The 23325-nt window shown below is 40.5% G+C and overlaps 2 protein-coding genes across 4 annotated transcripts in view; one reads left to right on the plus strand and one right to left on the minus strand.

Annotated features, from left to right (window-relative positions):
* Window positions 1-11489, minus strand: part of chaf1a (chromatin assembly factor 1, subunit A (p150)) — a 58662-nt gene extending 47173 nt beyond the window's left edge. The window contains exons 1-2 of one of the 2 annotated variants that reach the window (XM_059991581.1): window positions 11345-11489; window positions 7903-8021 (exon numbers count right to left, since the gene is read on the minus strand). The gene's annotated coding sequence lies outside the window, so the exon portion shown is untranslated. Of the gene's footprint in view, window positions 1-7902; window positions 8022-10659; window positions 10807-11344 lie in introns of those variants that run through there. The other variant, XM_059991582.1, reaches the window with a different exon arrangement.
* A 211-nt stretch (window positions 11490-11700) lies between these two features.
* The window catches only part of sh3gl1b (SH3-domain GRB2-like 1b), a 122918-nt gene continuing 111293 nt past the window's right edge, over window positions 11701-23325 (plus strand). For both annotated transcript variants that reach the window (XM_059991602.1, XM_059991601.1), the window contains exon 1: window positions 11701-11934. Coding sequence is in view for 1 of the 2 variants with exons in the window: in XM_059991601.1 (XP_059847584.1) it covers window positions 11890-11934 (45 nt within the window). In the remaining variant the exon portion in view is untranslated. The remainder of the gene's footprint in view (window positions 11935-23325) is intronic.

A 23325-nucleotide genomic window follows, 5' to 3' on the forward strand; every position in this document is an offset into this window, starting at 1 on the left:
TAGAGACTATCTGAGTGGTTGCATCATGGCCTAGTATGGAAAAACCAGTGCCCAAGAACCTTCAGAATCAGAATCAGGTTTATTATCACCGGCTTGTGACATGATATTCATCAAATTAGCAGCAGCAGTTCAATGCAATACATAGTTTAGCAGATAGAGAAAAAATGATAATAAAAAACATAATAATAAACAAACAAGTAAATCAATTATGGTATACATACATTGAATAGATTTTTTAAAAAGTGCAAAAACAGAAATACTGTATATTAAAAAAGGTGAAGTAGTGTCTTTGTGTTCAATGTCCATTTTGGAATCAGATGGCAGAGGGGAAGAAGCTGTTCCTGAGTCACTGAGTGTGTGCCTTCAGGCTTCTGTACCTCCTGCCTGATGGTAACAGTAAGAAAAGGGCACATCGTGGGTGCTGGAGGTCCTTTATAATGGACGCTGCCTTTCTGATACACCGCTCCCTAAAGATGTCCTGGGTACTTTGTAGGCTCGTGCCCAAGATGGAGCTGACTAGATTTATAACCTTCTGCAGCTACTTTCAATCCTGTGCAGTAACCCCTCCATACCAGACAGCCTGTCAGAATGCTCTCCACGGTACAACTATAGAAGAACAACAGAAAAGCCTACACAGGAAAAACCCCCCTCCCCGCACACACACTTGAGCACATCTTCTATAAAGAATGCTGCCACAAGAAAGCAGCATCCATCATCAAGGACCACCCTCCAACCATTCTCCTTTCGCTGCTGCCATCAGGATGGGGTACAGAAGCCTTATGTCCTACACCAGCAGATTCAGGAATAGTTATTACCCTTCAGCCATTAGGCTCCTGAACCAGCAGGGATAGCGTTACTCACCTCAACACTGAGCTGATCACTGAACTCAACTATGGACTCACTTTCAAGGACTCTACAAATCAGGTTCTTAGTATTATGTATTGATTTATTTATTGTTCGTGTTATTTTTTTTTGTGTATTTACACAGATTGTCTTCTTTTGCACATTACTCGCTTGACAGTTTTTGCTTGTGTATAGTTTCTCATTGTTTCTATTGTATTTCTCTGTTCTACTGTGAATACCTGCAAGAAAATGAACCTCATATGGTGACATATGCAAACTTTGAAATACCAGGGACATTTCAGATTCTGAGACAGGCATATGGATGAAGGAAAAATGGAGGACTATTAGGGAGGGAAGAGTTAGATTGATCTTATAGTAGGTTTAAAGGTCAGCACAACATAGTGGGCTAAGAGGTCTGTACTGTGCTGTAATGTCCTATGTTCGAAATGGCAGAGCAAATCTGAGAGGCTCCGGTTTCCAACTCCGATTGTGTAATGTCAGTGAAGTTAATGTGTTATCATTTTGTGTTGATTTTTAACCAAGCATCAGGTCAGACCAATATTTTGTGCACATATTCTACAAATCCAAGTTTCACATGAATAGATTTGATCTCTTCACTGAAATCAAGTAGATAACAGCCAGTAATTAACCAGTTCAGTTTTTGTCTGCTAAGTAAATTGGAGATACACAATTTGCTTTTTGAACCCATTACAAAACCATCACGAGATACATGGCTTCAAATAGCAGCAATAACTATTGGAAACCTATTCAGTAGCTGAATCAGTTTCAGGAGATTTCACCACCAATTCAGTGAAATGTCTTTTTATTGATACCTTATAATTGTTGCATATATTATCATAGTTATGAATTGATACTTTTCAACCCAAAAGTGGTCATATGGATCTCCACTGATGAAAACTAATTGGGAAACTTACTGTCCCTGCCATGTAAGAGACAGATATGAGAAATTAATAGTTGGCCGTGACTCACTCACTTGGGTTAATCAAAAAATTAGGAAATTTAAGAGAGGTAGGGAGAAAATGGGAAGAGAAAATGCTAAGAAAGTGCCACAGTTCATCCATTAAAACAGCTGCAAAAGACTTGTACATATTGTAGAGATGCATGAAACTGGAAAAGACTACAAAAACAGACCCAAATGTTCATCATTCCACAGTAAGAGGAGTTGCCTACAAATCGAGGAAATTCAGTACTGTTGCTACTCCTCCTAAGAGTGGGCATCCTGCAAGAGCACAGTGTGCAATGCTGAAGGAAATTAAAAAGAATCCAAGAGTAACAGAAAAAGACCTGCGGAAATCTCTAGAACTTGCTAAAATCTCAGTTCATGTGTCCACTATAAGAAAAACACTGAACAAGAATGGTGTTCATGGATGGACACCACTGAGGAAACCAGCTTTCTCCAAAAATAAAATGTTGCTGCATGTCTCAAGTTTGCAAAAGATCACCTGGATGTTCTGCAATGCTTCTGGGACAACTTTCTGCAGAAGATGAGACAAAAGGTGAACCTCTTTTACAGAAATACACATTGCTATGTTTGGAGTAAAAAGAGCACTGCACACCAACACCAAAACCTCTTCACAACTGTGAAGCATGGTGGAAGGAGCATCATGGTTTGTTCATGCTTTGCTGCCTCAGGGCCTGGACAGCTTGCAGTTGTTGAGGGAACAATGAATTCAATATTGTATCAAGACATTTTACAGGAGAATGTCAGGGTAGCAGTCCGTCACCTGAAGCTTAATAAAAGTTATTTGATGCAACATGACAATGATCTGAAAGACAAGAGTAAATCTGGTTTAAAAAGAAGAAAATTTGTGTTTTGTAATGGCCAAGTCAAAATCCTGACCTTTGTTCCATAGAACTTTTGTGAAAGAACCTGAAGCAAGCAGTTTATGCAAGGAAGCCTACAAACATACCAGAGTTGAAGCGGTTTTGTAAGGAGTAATGGCCTAAAATTCTTCCAAGTGAACATGCAGAACTGATCAACAGTTACCGGAAAACGTTTGGTTGAAGTTATTGCTGTACGGGGGGGGGGGGGGGGGGGTCACACCAGTTACTGAAAGCAAAGGTTCATATACTTTTTTCAACAAATACATGTAATATTGGATTATTTTTCACAATAAATAAAAGAGCAAGTATAATGTTTTTATGTTATTTATTTAATTGGGTTCTTTTTATCTAGTTTTAGGACTTCCGTGAAGATCTGATCCCAATTTATGTCATACTGATGCAGAAATAGAGAAAATCCTACAGGGTTCGCAACCTTTCTAGCACCACTGTAGATCTGTTAGTGCCTGACATCAGTCCATTTCCAGATCACGTCCTGACTTCCAGATAATTAGTGCAGAAACTTAAAAACCATGGTACTGCAGTTTTGATTTGATGGTGTTTTAATTACTGTAAAATTACTCCCTGAACCAAAAATAAAATCACAGAAACATACTAACAGATTATTTGCAGAATAATCCTGACAAGCAGCATGTTTACCTCTGTGAAAATATTGTGCCTCCACATGAAGTACTTCACAGAGACAAAATACTTTCATGAAAATAGGGGATAGGTGAGTAGAGGCACTGTATGTACAACTTCCCACCAACACAGTGCAGGAGCTTTCCAGCACTGAATGCTTTTCTCTTTATTGCATTCAATTCAGTATAAACCTTCAGGATAATTTTAACATTGAGGGCAGGAATAGAATATGTAGTGTCATATCTGCTACCAGATCTTTCTTACAATTGACTTCCACTGAGATGAAAATCAGTGTGTAACAGAGGGCGAAACATAGGTCTAAACAAACAACACTCATTTTCCACGATGACATGTAGTGAAAATGACTCCAATTGTTCCAAGGCTCTGACTGCCCAATTAATATTTGGTGTAATCATACAGCTGTCCTTTAAGGGGCACTGTCTAACAAATTGAAAGTGCATCTTGGAAAAGACTATGCCCACTATAGTTTTAGATATGTTTCAACTCATATTCATGTCCTTATGAATCAAACAAACCTTTCTCCACTGGATTAACACACTGAAAATAACTCCAGGATGCCAATGGCACAGTGAGTATTCTTTGCTTTCTAAAGTGTGTTTGAGTGAGGTTCAAGATCAAATCCCTGGTCTGTTTTGAGCCAGATGATCTCAGCTGGAAAATGCTACAATATGGGTCACAGCCAAGGGTTAAAGGAAATCTGACAAGGCTCCCATGCCTAACTCCTACCAGAGTCTGCTGTTGGTCCTGTTCCCATTCTACATCTGCATGCTGACCCTTATTAATATGAGAATGTGGGAAGACAAAAGGAATGGGAATAATGTGTTAGGTTAACAAGGGCGGTCGATGGCTTGTGCAGTTTCATTGGGCTGTTGGGTCTGTTTCCATGCTGTAGCTCTACAACACTGACATGGTATCAGTTTTCAATATGTTGATGCTTTAACCCTAGATTGTTAAGCTGTATGTAGAATATCCAATAAGCAAAAAAACTTCCCTCAGCACATGCATTGCAAATGCTATTCTTCAACCACCCTTTCCAGCTCTCTCGGCAGTATCTGCCTGAAAATGTACCACACTGTTTGCAACTTGGGTATCACTTTATGAACTTCCTGATGGGAAGGGAGGAGTATGTAATGCTGGGATCCAATTCAATGGCTGCAAGTAAAGGCTCTCCCCATGGTTGTGCTCTTTTACCCCTCCTGTTCTCACTTTATAGAAATGACTGTGCAGTACCTCCACAGCCAAATCCATTAAAATCCTAAAGTTTGCTGATGACACGACTGTAATCTAAAATTAATTATCTCCAATAATGATGAGACTTGCTATCAAAAAGAGCTGGACCACCTTGCAGCACGGTGTGCTTGTAACAACTTGGAATTTAACACTATAAAGACAGTGGAAATAAGGATCAACTTCTGTTGATTACCCCTTCCCCCTGGAAATTAATGGCCAGGCTGTGTCTGCAGTTAACTCATTCACATTGCTGGTGACTACTGTTACAAATACATTGAAGAGGGTCAAGCACATTACACTCATCTCTAGGAAAGCCCAGCAGAAATTGTTCTTCCTACACCAGCACAAGAAACTTAACATCTCAGGGTGTATCCTGATGAATTTTTACTCAGTCATTATTGAGAATATTGTGACAATACATCTATAACATTCTGAAATTCTGTCTGCCCACTACCCTGGACCCCCATCACTTTGCCTATCGCACCAACAGGTCAACAAAGGATGCTATCTCCACGGCACTTCACTCTGCCTTGAACCACCTGGACAGCCCCAACTCTTATGTCAGAATGCTGTTCATTGACTTCAGTTCGGCATTCAATACTGTGACCCCCTCCAAGCTGATCGTCAAACTTCGCCAGCTTGGTATCAGCTCATCCCTCTGCAATTGGACCTTGGACTTTCTGACTAACAGACCCCAATCTGTTAATTTAGATAACCTTTCCACCTCCATTCTCACCCTGAACACCAAGATGCCTCAAGGTTATGTGCTGAGCCCTCTTCTGTACTCCCTCTTCACCTATGCCTGTGTTCCTGTACATGGTTTTAATTCCATAATCAAGTTTGCAGACGACACCACAGTGGTTGGCCTGAGCAGGGGGGATGACGAGATGGCCTACAGGGACGAGGTCAGAAGACCAAGGAGATCATTGTGGACTTCAGGCATGCTAGGAGCCACACTCACGTCCCCATCTACATCAACAGAGCATTCCTTGGTGTCCACATTTCCGAGGATCTCACCTGGTCTCTGAACTCCTTCATTCTGATCAAAAAGGTGCAACAGCGCCTTTACTTCCTGTGGAGCATCAAGAAAGCTCACCTCTGTCCCAGGACACTGACGGACTTTTACAGCTGTACTACTGAGAGCATACTTACCAACTGCATCTCAGTGTGGTATGGCAATTGTCCCGTATCAGACCACAAAGCACTCCAGTGGGTGGTGAAAACTGCCCAGCAGATTATCGGCACCCTAAGGATATTAAGGATACATCTCACCCTAACCATGGACTTTTTACTCTCCTCCCATCCGGTAGGCCCTACAGGAACCTCCACTCCCACACCAGCAGGCATAGGGAGAGCTTCTTCCCTGAGGCCGTGATCCTGCAGAACCTCAAATCACAGCGCTAAGCAGTATTGCACCCAAATTGTACTGTCTCAATACTTTTATACTTGTGTGCTGTAGCATAGTTTTATTCATAGTTATTTTGTAAATAACACTATTCGTTGCATTTCTGGTTAGATGCTAACTGCATTTCATTGACTTTGCATCTGTACTCCGCACAATGGCAATAAAGTTGAATCTAATCTAATCTTTTAAAAAAATCTCTATCATCCTTGGGTTTCCAGCCACCTCCCCCCTGTTCAAGTCCAGGTTGGTCCACTCAGCGGAGAAGATCACTGGCTGTCAGCTACTGACACTAAAAGACCTGTTCATCACCCGAGCAAAGAAAACAGCTGGAAAAATTACTACTGACTTCACCCACTTTAGCAGTCACCCATTCACAAAATTGCCACCGGGGAGGCTCTACAAGTCACAACCGCAAACATTTCCAAAGCTTCTTTCCTGTAGCCATCCAGCTTCTCAACAAAACTCTAACCATTCCTGCACAACATCCGTTCAATGGTCTTTCCTGCTCAATTGTTCTGTTGATAATTATTACCTATGTTCATATGTTCACATTTACTTGACATTTGCACAAATTATTGATTACTCATGGCTGTTTACCCTATGAGATACAATGTTGGAAAATGCATGGTCATGCACTTTGGTAGTAGAAATAAATGTGTGGACCATTTTCCAAATGGGGAGAAAATCCAGGAATCTGAGATGCAGAGGGACTTGGGAGTCCTTGTGCAGAACACCCTGAAGGTTAACGTGCAGATTGAGCTGGTGGTGAGGAAGGCAAATGCCATGTTAACATTCACTTCAAGAGGTGTGGAATACAAGAGCAAGGATGTGATGCTGAGGCGTTATAAGGCACTGGTGAGGCCTCACCTTGAGTATTGTGAACAGTTCTGGGCCACTCATCTTAGAAAAGATGTGCTGGCATTGGAGAGGGTCCAGAGGAGGTTCACAAGGATGATTCCAGAAAGCGTTATCGTAAGAAGAACGTTTAATGGGACTAGGTCTGCACTCCCTGGAATTCAGAAGGATAAGGGGAGGATCTCATTGAAACCTTTCAAATGTTGGAGGCCTAGACAGAGTAGATGTGGAAAGGATGTTTCCCATAGTGGGAGACACTTGGACAAGAGGGTGCAGCCTCAGGATAGAGGGGCACCCTTTCAAAACAGAGATGCAGAGAAATTTCTTTAGCCAAAGAATGGTGAATTTGTGGAATTTATTGTCAGATGCAGCTGTGGATCCCTGGTCGTTGGTGTATTTAAGGCAGAGACTGATAGGTTCTTGACTGGACATGGCATCAAAGGTTACGGGGAGAAGGCCGGGAACTGGGGATAAGGAGTAGATTAAAAAAAAAGGATCAGACTCAATAAACCAGATGGCCCAATTCTGCTTCTATGTCTTATGGTCTTACTGTCTTGTAAATTGTTGATTGCTATTCTGTAGTCTGTTATGGTAATATCCTGTGTTTTATGCTTGGCACTGAATCACAATCAATTGTGGTATGTTTCCCATACTAGCAATAAAGTGATTCTGATTTTTTTTTAAAAAGCAAGTTAGATTTTGGACCAAGGATTCCATGCTGTTAATAGGATTTCCACAACATACATTTATTACTTCTAGACTTGGTTCTTTCGACACACTCCAGGCTGGCCTTTCTCCAAAAAACCGTGAGGCAACACTGATCTGTACTTCTGAGACAACGTTGCTCCAGACCAAAACGCATTGTGTTGTGTACCATGGTCTGGAGGAACGCTGTCTCGTTTGACGATACACATGTTTATGGTTGAATGACAATAAACTTGAACTTGAAGCTTAACCTTCATCACTTCATTGTGACTTCAACTGAAAAGGCTTAAAGCTCTTGAATTGCTTTTCTTAACCTGTTAAGTATTCTATCCAAAATTAGGATGCTCTCACAGACTTACCTCCAAGTAAGATTTTGGGCTATCTGCCAAAATATCATATACAGCTTGATGTCAGCTTTTTGGTTAATATGGCTTCTGTGAAATATCCACTACTCAATAGGCACTGCAGAAATGGGATGCTACAAAAAAGAGACAAAAGAGTTATATTTTTTAAAAACAATCTCTTTTTCTATCTGAAGTAGGATCTCAGATCTGAAATGTGAACTCTGTTTCCTTTCCAGATGCTGTTTGACAAGCTGAGAATTTCCATCATTTCCTGTCTTTCTCCAGCATGCACAATTTTTTTGATTTTCAAGATCAGTTTTAGCTACAATAACATCTACAATTGAGTCCAATAACATAGATCTGTAAAGCTTGTATTCAGGCTGCCTAGCTAATGCAAAGGAGTCTGCCCATCACTTGTGCAACCACATTATGGCAATGAATCATTGCTGTCAATGGTAAGGTTGCAAGGAGATGTTTCGATGGGGGCAGCAAAAAAAATTAAAAATGTCCTCAGATACTTCCTATGTTCTTAAAAAAGATCAATCATTTGTAGTTACTTAAATAGCTCAAAAGAAACGGATAGTTAATTAGCACTAAGCATGATTGGATGCTTAATACATCAAAATTGTCAAAAGAAGCAGCAGGAAATATCTAGCAGGTCTATCAGAATCCAAAAATGTAAATGTTAAAAAGTTTCTGATAGATCAGCACAAAAATAACTACACAAGTAGGGTAATTGAAATTTGAAACGACTTCCTTTATCCAAAAGCATACTAGTAGCTACTTAAAATGTGATTAATAGCTTTTTTATTAAAGTTGTTTAGGAAAACAAGCACTGAAAGATGAATTTTGGTCACAGAATAGCCATCTTAATGAATAACCCCTCGGGTTTCTAAATTGCCAATGTCCTGGATTTCCATGTTATGAATAACATTGAACAATAAGTAAGCTTTCAAATCAGTGATAATTGACACCGGCCACTCTATATGGCCTTTAATGATCTTAACTGTTTACAACAGCGAGGAGGAACAGTGGAACACCCTCTTGAAATTTGGCTGACCACCAAAATTCATCCCCCTTTTAAATTTGCTTTACAATAGCATACAAGTCACAATCTTAATCAGTGACTGTACAGCAGACCCATTCTCAATGAAGACAGTCAAACAGGGCTGGATCAATGCCCAACATTTCCCCCAGTCTTTCTTGCTCAACAAACCTCCAAGGGAAATGACAATAATTCTCAGAAATAATGGAAAGCCATCAGGCCTTCAGTGATTACACTCCAGAACTAAGGTTTATAGGCACACTTCTGCTTGCACATACTCAAAGGCTGAACTACAGGACATCACTGGAGAACAGGCCTCACATTCAATACTCACAAGACCAATGTCCTCCAGCAATCTGCCTCTACTTCATCAAGTGCCCTTCGACAATAAAAGTTCATGGCCTGACACTGGATGATGCACACCATCTAATTTTTCTCAAAACCACTTCTCAGAAAAGGCAGATATTGATGATAAAATTCACCATTCTCTTCAAAGCACCGGCAGAACCTTTGATTGATTGAGCATAGGAGTGTATGAGCTGACACAAAACCTTGATCAGGTCAGGAGTGATCCCTGCCTTGCCATCTACCAGTGAGATTTGGACTATCCTAGAGATCAGGCACATTAAGGCAATGGAATGGTATTATTAAAGATTTCTTTATAAAATCCTCCAAATGCATTGGCAAAATATCATCAGCATTGGGCCCTTTCTGCTCCAGTCAGCTGTGAACATAGAATCAGGCCATTGGGCCTGCTTGTCCAAACTGACCATCATTCAGTGTTTAGTCTTTCAATGCCCAAGTGATGACGAGTATAGATAGGGTAAATACGAGCAAGCTTTTTCCTCACAGAGGCTGGTATAGCCTAACACTAGAGGTCATAGGTTAAGGTTAAAAGGTGAGCTATTTAAGGTGAACTTGAGTGGGAACTTCTTCACTCAAAGGGTGGAATGAGTTGCCAGTAGAAGTGGTGGGTGCGGATTTGATTTAAACATTTAAGAGAAATTGGGGTAGGTACATGGATGGGAGGGTGTTGAGGGTGATAGTCCGGGTGCAGGGTTGATGGGACTAGGCAGATACCAGTTTATCACTGACTAGATGGGCCGAATAGCCCATTTCTATGCTGTAGTGTTCTGTGACTCTATACTCTAAGGTGTTCATCAAGTCTTAAAAGTTATCAGCACCTGCCACTCAAATCAAACATGTTATTCTAATTTGTCAAAGAAAATATTAGGAGATGGACAAGGAAAATGTTCAAGAACGTACTCGAGCCTCCTTGAAGAAATGTGACATCTTCACTGACTTTTGGGAATCTCTGACCTTATGTCTGCTCAGAGAAGAGCAAAAACATTCAGATAAGTATGGAGAACTCTGAGATATGCATTACGAGCACATAAAAACCAGAAGTGGTGGATGGATTGACCATCTTAAAATCCACCCATCCTGATGCTCCCCTTGTTATTTCCTGCCACGTCTCTGTAAGAGCCTCCCGTCAGCACATCAAACTCATCATACACCTCAGAACCCCAAAGAACAAAACAGATACTAGACATTCAAAATCTTGAGGAAATACCTACGAGGAATAAAAATAACCTTTACACGTTTTCTTCTTTATCTTGCCCAACAGTTATCATTTAGTGTTCCCTTTATGAGATTAAAAGATAGAAATAAAAATAGGTGATTGCAAGAATTTCAATCAAGAAATCCCTAAATAGAGTGAAACTCACTTGGAATTGCATTTGCAAACTGATGCCTCGACTCAGATGTAATGGAAACCCGCCATGGAGGATCTCCACTCATTCAAAAGTGTAAAATTAGCACATTCATGGACTCCTAAATCCTGCCCACTGTCAGCAGGGAGATTCATCAAGCAATGCACTTCGACGAGACAAAAAAAAACTGAGTTACTAAGCTGAAATTTGACGGTAGCCCAAGAGTGAAAACTGATCACCAAGTTCCTGCATAACTTCCAGTACCAACAGCAAAGTCAGAGGATGTGCATATACTACAACAGAATGTAAATTAGAAACATTTCATTTTAAACAAACAAAAGAGGCAACACTGTGAATAGAGGAGTCGGAGCATTCAATAAAGAACCTCATTTCCACCTGGCCAGAAAGTAGAAACAGCTTTTCTTCCCTGTACTCAAAGAGTTTTGAGGTTTGCTCCAGAAATAGCTTAAATCTGCCGCTTTAGATAAACATTTTAACTAAAATCCGTTTTTTCTCTCTTGTCCCAGACCTAAGTTGTTATTCAATACAGTATATCTAAACACACTTAGTCCCTCCATTTTAAACTACTCAACTCTTCTCTCAACTTTCAGGATGTCCATGGGACCCAAGCCCGTCATCTGGCATTATTTACAAGCGAAAAAAAACGTTCAACGATAACACTTTAGAAACTACAACTAACATTTCTGTGACTTATCTTTCACCCCTCTGCGGAATTCTACGAGTTTTCACATCCCAGAAAGACAATTCTGTCAGAGTGAAAGAAGTAATCTCAAGCAACTCGGAGGAAGATGGAGAATCCGGCTTTTCCAGGGCAGCAGGTGGTGCCCGGCTTGGATGCTTTTACTTCGGCAGGTGGCGCTGCGTTTGGAGGACCCGGCCGGTTATTGGCTGCTTCCCTGCCGGCGGGTGGCGCTGCGTTTGGAGGACCCGGCCGGTTATTGGCTGCTTCCCTGCCGGCGGGTGGCGCTGCGTTTGGAGGACCCGGCCGGTTATTGGCTGCTTCCCTGCCGGCGGGTGGCGCTTCTTGTCGCGGTGCCGGAAGTAGCTGCGGTTGCCATGTAAGATTCCTGTCAGTGTGTGTTGTTGGTCGGAATTCCTTCGCTCTGGTGCGAGAGCGAAGAAAAAAGTCGTCAAAAGCAGCACGGCTGGGGTGCCGCTTTCTTTTTTTCTTGAACCCTCTTCTTCCTCCCTGGAGCGTGTTCGCTTCGTTAAAAGTGTTCGAGAATGTCGGTGGCGGGATTGAAGAAGCAGTTTTACAAGGCGAGTCAGGTAAGGCGGTTGGAGCAGGCTGGGCCGGGGGTCTAGTGCGGGGGAACGGATTCGCGCCCCAGGGGCTGCCCGCTGTCACTCAGCCGCGGTGGCAGCATAAACTCTGCAGCTGCCAGCTGTGTTAACGCGGCGCCAGTGCAACGACGTCTTCCTCGCAGGCATAAACGTTTTCGATGCTTTTGGTTCGGTTAGGAGTTTTAACCGAATCCTAACTAGTCCAGTGCATTCTGTTTGAATGCAACTTTTTCCCTCTGTACAAAGGGCTGTTGAGACGAGAAACAGCAAAGTTTACTGGTTGGGGAAAGAGAAACGGCAAAGTTTGCTATTTTAATACAAATTATTGTTTTCGTTACTCAAATAAAATACAAGAAAATGAAAGAAGATCTATCTTTAGTTATTAGAAGTAATTGGTTTTGTTGGTATTTTAAAAGTTGACATCTTGCACTTTTTATTAATTTGAAAAGCGCACTATCAATCGATTTCCAGTACATTGTGTTATGTATCCAAGATTTTTTTTGCATTTCTATTAGTGTTTACCCAGAGAGAATTCTACAGTGTTTGGTGGTTTCATGGAAAAGGATTTGCAACATCTGTTACAACTTAAATATTCAACCCCTGTTAACTTGCTCGTTGCCTGGACGTTTCAAACAAAACATCTGCCATTCCCCGAGGGTAATGAAAAAGTATAGCAATTGACTATAACCAGTAACTGGCGTATTAGAAAGAATTGCAAATTCGGCTTTACTAAATTATACAATTAAGGTTCAATTCCTGACTTCAACTGGAGCAGCAATCCGTATAGTTTAGTTTGCCGTGGTGCTCATGAATTATGGAAAATCAGAGTAGTTGCTCCAGAATTCTTCTTAATGACTACTTTGATAAAGTTTTTAAGTTAGAAGCTGCGCAAGGATACATTGGATGTTATGCTGTGTTAATACAATTTGGACGAAGTATTGGAGGATTGAGGAGCCATGGAACGAACAGTTATGTTGCGTAGAATCATATGGGTGAATCTGGACTCTTAGTACCCCATCACAAAAATATTTTTTTATATATCTTAAGGTAATTTTACTTTATTGACTATTTTAACTAATATGTTTTAAAGTGTGCTAGGCACTTTCAGGCATTAAAGTTGAAAGAAGAGATCTGATGAATGGATATTTTGGTGACGGCAAAAAGGACATCCGACGTCATTGGTGATATTTTATCAGAAATCCTGCAAATGATTATCAAAATATCTATACTGGAAAGTAGTTGTGATTGAGTAACAACTGGAATGGAGATGGATGTGAAGTTCTCCATGGTTGAATAATTAATGTCTTATATTTGTTAAAAAATAGCTTTTTCTATTATAACTCAAAAAAATAACAGTAGACCAAACACCTACTGGATGATAACTGTAGAGAAGTATAGTTTTTTGAAAAGTTCTGCCTTTTTTACATCCCAGATTGGCATGAATTTGTTTTTATTTATCTGCAAAATGAGTTCTACTAAAAGAATTATAAGAGTGAATTTTAGGACTAGCTTATGATATGATTAATATATTTAGGGCATCAGGTTTGTGAGCTTAGTGTCTTAAATAACACTTGTTATAGGAAGGTTAGAGAAGGTGTAGAGCAGGAATTCCCAATCTTTTTTATGCCATGGATCAATACCATTAAGCAAGAGGTCCGTGGATCCCAGGTTGGGAACCCCTGGTGTAGATGATTTACTTGGATGTTGTTTGGACTGGAAAACATGTCTTATGAGGAAAGGTTGAGTGATCTAGGACTTTCCTCTTTGGGAGAATGAGAGGACTTGATGGAGGTGTACAATATTGAGAGGGATAAATAGAGTGGGCAGACAGCACCTGTTTTTCCAGGGCAGCAGTGGCCAACATTAGAGGACATCCTAAAGTAAAGTTTAGGGAAAGTGTCAGGTAGGCTTTTGTTTACAGAGTGGCAATTAACGAGAGCACCCCGCCATGCTGATACAGTAGGGATCATTAAGAGACTCATAGATAGACACATTGATGAAAGAAAAATGAATTGTAATGTGTTATCTAGGAGGAAAGGGTTGGGTTTGATTGCAGAGCAGCTTTATTTAAGTTAGTGAAACACTGTGGGCTGAAGGGAGTGTACTTTGCTGTATAATTGTATGTATATACAGACTTGAAAATGATCTCTGCAATAGAACCACTCATCAGCAAAGTCAGAACTAAATCATTAGTTTTAGGAAATCTCAAGACATTCCAAGGAGAGCATTATTTGTTGAATGCAGTTGTCTAAGTAGACTGTCTCTGCCAGTCACACAAAGGCAACTCATTCATGTAATATCTGTTTTCAAGCACACAGTTTGATAATGTTATATACCCATGTTCTAGAATGCTGTCAGATTAAAAAAAATATTTAATTTAGGGAGACAATTTGGCCTTATAGAGTCATAAATTGAGCTCCCATCTGCAGAGATAGTAGGCAACTAGTATGATTTCCCAACTTCCTGGTTGCTGCTGGAATGTAGAAGACTTTGCTCCAGGCTGGAAAGATTTCATGGGTTGGGTGACATGCCACTTTTAGAAAGTAGGGCATGTTTATCTATGGCAAATGCAGGATATTTCATTATTTCCCAGTCAGAATTAAAAGGACTTTGTAACTAGATCTTAATTATGTGGTTTACCGCTTTTAAATGTGGTCTGTAGAGCACTTGGCAACAGAATAAGTATTCTCATACAAATGCAACAGACTTTTGAAAATATTTTAGTTGTATACTCAGTTTATGGTATACATTACAGAATATATTTGAATATCTTTGTGTATAGATAATAAGCACTTGAATTATGTTCTGAAGAGTAATTGTGATTCTGTTTGCAAATATTTTGATGAAGTAGGAGTGATGATGAACTTAGACTGCTTGGCAAGAACAAAATCTGAAATTTTATGACACTGTGTTGTGGTTGTTCACTTGCAGATGGAAACAAGGTTATGCTAATGCCTGTATTTTGTTGGAATATTTCTGTAGTATTTGCTTGGGCCAGTTACTCACATAATATGCCATGAGCATCAAATCTTTTTTGAATAATTATGTCCATAGTGTTCTTCAAAGAGTTTTATAACATTTATCCATGTGTATAAAAAGAGGAGTTCCAATTTGAGTGCCTTTGACAAAAGGGAATTTGTATTCTGTAGGATGGTGCACAGAACTTGCCCTGAATATGTATTTGAATTCTGGAGAATGATTTAACTTAAAATCTTCTGGTTTGATAATGATTCTTCTATGAGACAAGTGAGTAATTACAATTTGGTTCTTTTATATCAGAAGATTTCCCCATTTGCTTGTTGTTATCTTGAAATTAGTGATGAGGGATCTGTTTAGCATAGATATATTGTTGGATGCAATATGAATTTCATACTTAAAGTAATTTCAAAGTAGCTGTGACCATTATTGAAATAATATTTAGCCATCTGGTTTTGGGGCTTTTAGGCAGTATTCAGCTAAAAATTATACTATTAAAATTAATACTATTACAATGAGCTGTTGGAGTGTTATTGAGTATAATTCAGACTTCATTTTATAATGCACTGAACCACAATACAGACAGACATACTTTATTGATCCCAAGGGAAATTGGGTTTCGTTACAGTTGCACCAACCAAGAACAGTGTAGAAATATAGCAATATAAAACCATAAATAATTAAATAATAATAAGTAAATTATGCCAAGTGGAAATTAGTCCAGGACCAGCCTATTGGCTCAGGGTGTCTGACACTCCGAGGGAGGAGTTGTAAAGTTTGATGGCCACAGGCAGGAATGATGCTCAGTGTTGCATCTCAGTGGAATGAGAGTCTGGCTGAATGTACTCCTGTGCCTAACTAGTACATTATGGAGTGGATGGGAGATATTGTCCAAGATGGCATGCAACTTGGACAGCATCCTTTTTTCAGACACCACCGTCAGAGAGTCCAGTTCCACCCCCACAACATCACTGGCCTTATGAATGAGTTTGTTGATTCTTTTGGTGTCTGCTACCCTCAGCCTGCTGCCCCAGCACACAATAGGAAACATGATAGCACTGGCCACCACAGACTCGTAGAACATCCTCAACATTGTCCAGCAGATGTTAAAGGACCTCAGTCTCCTCAGGAAATAGAGACGGCTCTGACCCTTCTTGTAGACAGCCTCAGTGTTCTTTGACCAGTCCAGTTTATTGTCAATTCATATCCCCAGGTACTTGTAATCCTCCACCATGTCCACACTGACTCCTTTTACTTTTCAATAGTTCAGCAGTTTAAGAGAATTTCCCAAATTTTAGCTGAGTTAGTTGACTATCTATTCTTTACTTCCCAGTTGGAGCAATTTAGATGGGAATAAGCAACAGTGTTAGTGCTGCTGGTGCCTCACAGTTCCAGGGACTCAGATCAAATTGTGAGCATATGGAGTTTCCATGTTCTCTCTAACAGGAGTTTTCACCATTAATCTTGTGTTTTGCCTTTAAGTTTGCCCTTATAAAGTTTATTACTTCACACTTTTGTGAATTTACCTTAATCAATGGGACATTGACAGGATAAAAAGCTTGTTACAGCCAAGTTCCTGTAATGGACACAACATTATAATTTCTTTAACTGATCCATGCTGCAAGTTTGTCACCTTTTTGTCTGATATTTTCTGTGTTAAACACATTTTAACATACCCAACTTTACTGCATTTCTGTCCGATACACTGCTTATCCTTTCTCACATTCTCTCTATTTATTGCATCTACCTTTACACCAGCAGCTCTATAGTCTGATCTGTCATTCTGCTTCCCATTTCAACCCTCCCTTGGTAAAGCTGCCCACAAGAGCATTGAGTTCAGGTGTAATCCTTTGCTTACAGCTCATACCTTACCCAGAAGAGATCACAATTGTCTAATCTTTCCCCTGCTCTAAGTCTATAGATTAGAGTAACGCAATTACAACATAGGCTATATTTTCAGAGTTTAAGTCCTGCTGTTTTTTGTAAGGAATTTGTGTGTTCTCTCTGTGACTGAGTGAGTTTGCTCCAGACGCTCCAGCTTCTTCTCTCATTCCAAAAGACAGTCAGGGTTAGTGAGTTGTGGGCATGCTACGTTGGCATCAGTAGTAAAGCGATGCTTGCAGGCTGTCCAGCTCAATGCTTAATGTTTTGATGTTAGCGACACATTTCACTATGTTTCAATGTACATATGACAAAGTTAGTCTTTAATCTCTTTAAATGTTCAGCCACACAATTATCTGCCATATTATCCATTCTTACCCTCAGTGGCACTGGCAGCAATCCAGAGATTGCTACCCTTGGTACTACTTTGTAACTTCTTTGGTCTCTTCATTTACTGTTCAGGACTTCATCCCTTTTCCTAGTTAATTTGTTGGTACCAATATACTCCATGGTCTTTGGCAGCTCACCCTCCCCCTTAAGAATGCTGTGGACTCAATCATTCCTAACCCTGGAACCTCATAGTAATAATCCAGGAGTCTCTATCATATCTAGAAATATCTGAAGAGATTGTGGAGCCATTAGTAATGATCTTTGAAGAGTCACTAGTTTCTGGAATGGTTCTAGACAACTGGAAAATTGCAAATGTCACATCAATCTATAAGAAAGGAGGGAGACAAGAAAGAAAATTATTGGCCAGATAGCCTGACTTCAGTGATTGGAAAGATGTTGGAGTCCATTATTAAGCATGAGGTTGTCGGCTTCTTGAAGGCGAATGATAAAGTAAGCCCAAGTCAGCATGGTTTCCTTAAGGGCAAATCTTGTCTGACAAATCTGTTGGAATTATTTGAGGAAATAACAGGTAGAATAGACAAAAGAGAGTCAGTGAATGTTGTTTACATTGATTTTTTAGAAGGCCTTCACAAGGTGCTGCACATGAGGTTGTTTAAAAAGTTAAGAGCCTGTGATATTACAGGAAAGATTCTAGTATGGATAGAAAATTGGTTGATTGGCATGAGGCGAAGAATTGAAATAAAGGGTGCCTGTTTCTGGTCGGCTGCCTGTGACAATGGAGTTCTGCAAGGGTCGGTATTGGGACAGTTTCTTTTCATGTTATATGTCAACAATTTGGATGACGGAATTGTTGGCTTTGTGGCCAAATTTGCGGACGATGCAAAGATGGGTGGAGGGACAGGTCACATTGAAGAAGCAGGGAGTCTGCAGAAGGACTTGGACAAATTGGGTGGAGTGGCAAAGAAGCGGCAGATGGAATATAGTGTCGGGAAGAAATGGTCGTGCACTTTGTTGACACGAGGAAATCTGCAGATGCTGGAAATTCAAGCAACACACACAAAATGCTGGTGGAATGCAGCAGGCCTGGCAGCATCTATAGGGAGAAGCAGCGCTGTCGACGTTTCGGGCCGAGACCCTTCGTCCGACGAAGGATCTCGACCTGAAACGTCGACAGCGCTTCTCCCTATAGATGCTGCCTGGCCTGCTGCGTTCCACCAGCATTTTGTGTGTGTTGCATGCACTTTGTTGGATGGAATAAAGGCATAGACTATTTTCTAAATGGGGGGAAAATTTGAAAATCAGAGGTGCACGGGGATCTAGAGTCCATATGCAGGATTCCTTAAGGTTAACTTGCAGGTTGAGTCGGTGGGAAGGAAGGCAAATGCAATGTCAGCATTCATTTTGAGAGGACTAGAATAAAAGAATAAGGATCTGATGCTGAGGCTTTATAAGGTATTAGTCAGACTGCAATTGGAGAATTTTGTGAGCAGTTTTGGGCCCCTTATCTAAGAAAAGATATGCAGGCATTGGAGAAGGTCCAGAGGAAATCTATGAGAATGATTCTGGGAATGAAAGGGTTAATGGGGGAGTATTTGATCTACAGAATTTCTTATCTGTTCCTTTTCTCTCCCCTTCAGCTAATTTTTTTATTTTGAATAGGGTAGAAGATTTCTTCTTATTATGCAGTTAATCTCAATCAGTGGCCTCAATAATTTAACAGATAGGAGGTTCCTAAATATTAAATTTGAATCCTTTCGTAAATTGAATTGTGCTGTTAATCTTTTCTATAGCATCTTACTTTTTTATTTTGAACAGCTACTTTTGCATTTGGGATGTTGGCATTTTGCAGAAAAATATTGCAGTGCTGGAGCTCTGAAACTAACAATAGGTGATAATGGAAATGCTCAGCAGAATCTGGAGAGCAGAACAGAACTTCCTGAGATCAAAACTGGGAAGAATTGAGGGAGAGACAAAAAGCCAAAAAGAAAATGTTTGTAATGGCATGAAGAGCAGTATAGTAAATTACAAAAAGGGTGCTGGAGTTGGGCGAAGACCTATCAGCATCAGTGAATGACAATTATCGGCTGGGGCAGATGTAACAAGCTTAAGTCAAAAACGTGAAATGACCAAGAGGGAAAGAGAAACGAGTATGAATGCTGTAAGTATGACATATAATGTCGAGGATTACCAATCTGAAGTTGTTAAACTTGATGTTATGTCCAGAAAGCTCTGATGTCCTTATTTGGACATTAAGCTGCTCTTCCTCATAATTACAATGAGATGTGAGGGGACAGTGTAGGAAGCTGAAGACAGATGTCAGAATGGGAAAGGGTTGGGGAAGGAAGGTACCCAAACAGAAATCCTGTCAGAAAGGAACAGGACTTTTAGTAGTTATTCAAGGAGGAAGACAGTGGATGAGTTATTTTTTCTGTTTTCTGTTTGTCAAATTGTTGTTATTTTGCTGTGCTGCTCCATAGCTAACGGAGATGAGAAAGATTCAATGCTGGATTGTTGTTGCAGTGAAATATAATGACCTTTCTGGGTTAGTTCTTTTTACCCATCAAATACTTGAAAATGTGCTTTATTTCTCAGATAAATAACATCCAATCAGCTGAGAGTGCCCCTCAAATAATTGGAACCTTTGTATTGTGATACAGTATTACAGCAGAATCTCTTCCTGACAGGTGGCATGGATCAGAAATTTGTAGAACATTAAAATGAAAGGTATTTCTAATAGACTCTTTTAGTCATTTAATGATTTTAGCTTCCCTGCACCAATACAAAATACCTCAAACTTGTACTGTAATATGGTAGAAAATCATATATTTGCTTTTTTAGCAGTGATTATTGGGCATGGAAGAATTTTTAAAAAATACATGAGCTGCATTTGTTGGAACTATGGAACCAGTACTTTTTGTTTTGCTGACTTTACATATGTTTAATTTAAAACTAACCACCAGTATATGATGGGTGAGTCAATAAACTCAAAGGTGTTTCAATAAATTAAAGTATAATTTTCAGTCTCAGTCCCAATGTTATTTTTTCTTACTGTTTTCTTCTCAGAACTCTTGCTGCAAAAACAAAAACCTCTATTGCTTAACTATTTTATTTGGGATATTAAGCAGTATAACAAGTGCTGACTGTTCAACTTTGAGGGGCATTATGGAATCACCAGATATTGATAAGAAGCATGGACGCTGACTTTTTCTTTCCCACCACCTCCCTATGCTATCTGTTTCCATTAGACCAATTATGTGTAATCAAACTGCTGAGTCACTGGAGATGTGCTAAACCAAGATTGAAATCAAATTGGGAATCATCTTCTCAAGGTAGCTTTGTGTGATAAAAGTAGTTTTACCACTTTTTCCATTTATTTTCCACTTAAGTGTACAGATAGTTTGTTACTTCAGTGTGGCTGCACTAGTTAACTGGATGCTGTAGATGTTAAACCTGCCCAATTAGATACGTATTAAAAAATACATGGATTAGTCTAAAAAGAAATGAAGAGTCCTGTTTACCTCTTTATTCTGCAGTGTTTCCTTAAAATGAAATCCATCCGCTTTGTACATTTGACTTCTATAGATAAACTTCATTATAGAGTTGTAGAACACCACAGCACAGAAATAGGCCCTTTGGCCCATCTAGTCCATGCTAGACCATTAATCTGCCAAGTCCCATCAACCTGGACCATAGCCCTCCATACCCCTCCCATCCATGTACCTATCCAAGTTTCTCTTAAATGTTGAAATCAACCTCACATTCCCCAATTGCGCTGGCAGCTTGTTCCATGCTCTCACCACCCTCTGAATGAAGTCATTCCCCCTCATATTCCCTTTCAAACATTTCAGCTTTCATTCTTCACCCGTGAACTACTTGCATTTACTTTACCAATACCCCTCAGAATTTTGTATACCTCCATCAAATCTCCCCTCAAACTTCTACATTCTCGCAGCATCCTTCTAAAATTTCTCTGCACTCTGTTGATCCTACTTATATCTTTCCTGTAGCTAGGTGACCAAAACTGGACACAATATTCCAAATTAGGCCTTACCAACGTCTTACACAATTTCATAACATCCTAACTCCTGTACTCAATACATTGATTTATGAAGGTCAGTGTGCCAAAGCTTTCTTTATCACTCTATCTACCTGTGACACCACTTTCAAGGTATTTCGTAACTGTATTCCCAGATCCCTCTATTCTACCACACTCCTCAGTGCCTTACTGTTTACCACTTTGGTCCTCCCGAAATGCAACACTTCACACTTGTCTGCATTAAATTCCATCTGCCATTTTTCAGCCCAGTTTTCCAGTTGGTCCGCGTACCACTGCAAGCTTTGATAGTCTTTTTCGCTGTCCACTGCACCCCCAGTCTGCAAATTTTCTGATCCAATTTACCATATATCAATAATCAGGATTGTTGATGTAGATGACAAACAACAACAGACCCAACACTGATCCCTGCAGCACACTACTAGTCACAGGCCTTCAGTCAGAGAAGCAACCTTCTACTGCTGCTGTCTGGCTTCTTCCATGAAACCAATGTCTAATCTATTTTACTACCTCATCTTAAATGCCAAGTGACTGAACCTTTACCAGCCCCTCATGTGGGACTTTGAAGAAAGGCCATGTAGACAATATCCACTGGCTTGACTTTGTCAACTTTTTTGGCAACTTCCTCAAAGTTTTATAAGATCGGTGAGACACGACCTACCGCGCATAAAGCCAAATTGACCATCCCCAATCTGTTCCTATCTATCCAAATATATCTGGTCGCTTAGAATACCTAACTTTCCCACTACTGATGTCAGGTTCACTGGTCTCTAATTTCTGGTGTATATAAATTTTGCCAAGATGGCGGTGGGGTAGCAACAGCGGTGGAAGGAGGAGGCGGAGGTGGGAGAAACACAGCAGGAACTGTGAGAATGCATCTGTTGCAAAGGAGGGTTGGACAAGATCTTAAGGACGAATATGTGTTTCTTGTTATTTTTTTCCCGGGAGCCCGCCTATGCCTGTGACGTCTGCTTGCAGCCCTTCGCCACTGTGGCCAGGCTCAGCAGCCACCAGTGCTGCCTCTTCGAGCCGAGGCCCGGGCCCTCCTGCTCTATCCCCAGTGTCCCTGCCACAGACGCCGGCCGCTGCAACACCTGGCCCGGAGCTTGGCGCGACAAAACGTCCCAGGTTCAGCTGACCCGGCTGGTTGCACCTGGTAAGGGTCCCTTGCTCAGGGTTACGAGCGATGGCTAATGTCAGACCCAGCAGGAGACTGGTGGGGAAGGTGGAAGAGGTACGACTTTGGAAGACAATGTTGCTTTGCAGTCAGATCTATCAAGGCGAGAGATAGTGATCTCTTTAAACTCACCTGGCTGAAGGCAAAGGCAAACCACTGCTGTAACCTGCCAAGTACATGATTTCCCAATATGTCAGCCTCAATAAAGGAACAACTTTAACGTCAAGTGTCAGAACAGAGCGACGTGGAGGGAAGTTGTCTGCCAACTTGAAATTCCAGATGCGACCTAACGACAACGATTCTTGGGGCCTTTTTTTTAAACAGTGGAACAATATTAGCCATCATCCAATCCTGTACCTCACCCATGGCTAAGGATGCTTTAAATACCTTTGCTGGGGCCCTTGCAATTCCTGCACTAGCTTCTCACAGGGCCCAAGTGACAAATCCCTTTGTCAGATCCTGGGGATTTAACCACTCTAATGTGCCTAAAGACAGCAAACAAAACCGCCGTTGCAATTTCTGTAGCATCAATGACCTTGCTGCTGCATTGCCTCACATCTATAGAATCTGTATCTGTCTCCCAAGTATAAACAGATGCAAAAAAAATGCATTTAAGATCTCCCCTATCTCTTTCAGCCCCATGTATAGATGATCTTCCAGAGGACCAATTTTGTTCACTTGCAATCCTTTTGCTCTTAACATATCTGTAGAAGCCCTTGGGATTCTCCATTGTCTTGTTTGCTAGAGCAACCTTGTGCCTCTTTTTAGCCCTCTTGATTTCTTTCTTAGTGTTCTCTTGCATTTCTTATACTCTAATACCTCACCTGTTTTACCTGTGTATACCTGCTGTGCACCCCTTTTTTCCTTAAATAGGGCCTCAATACCTTTCGAAAACCCAGGTTCCTTAAAAGTTTGTATGTTCCTATCAGAATAAAAG

Source organism: Hypanus sabinus, chromosome 16, assembly GCF_030144855.1.
Source record: "Hypanus sabinus isolate sHypSab1 chromosome 16, sHypSab1.hap1, whole genome shotgun sequence".
NCBI classification, from domain to species: Eukaryota; Metazoa; Chordata; class Chondrichthyes; order Myliobatiformes; family Dasyatidae; genus Hypanus; species Hypanus sabinus.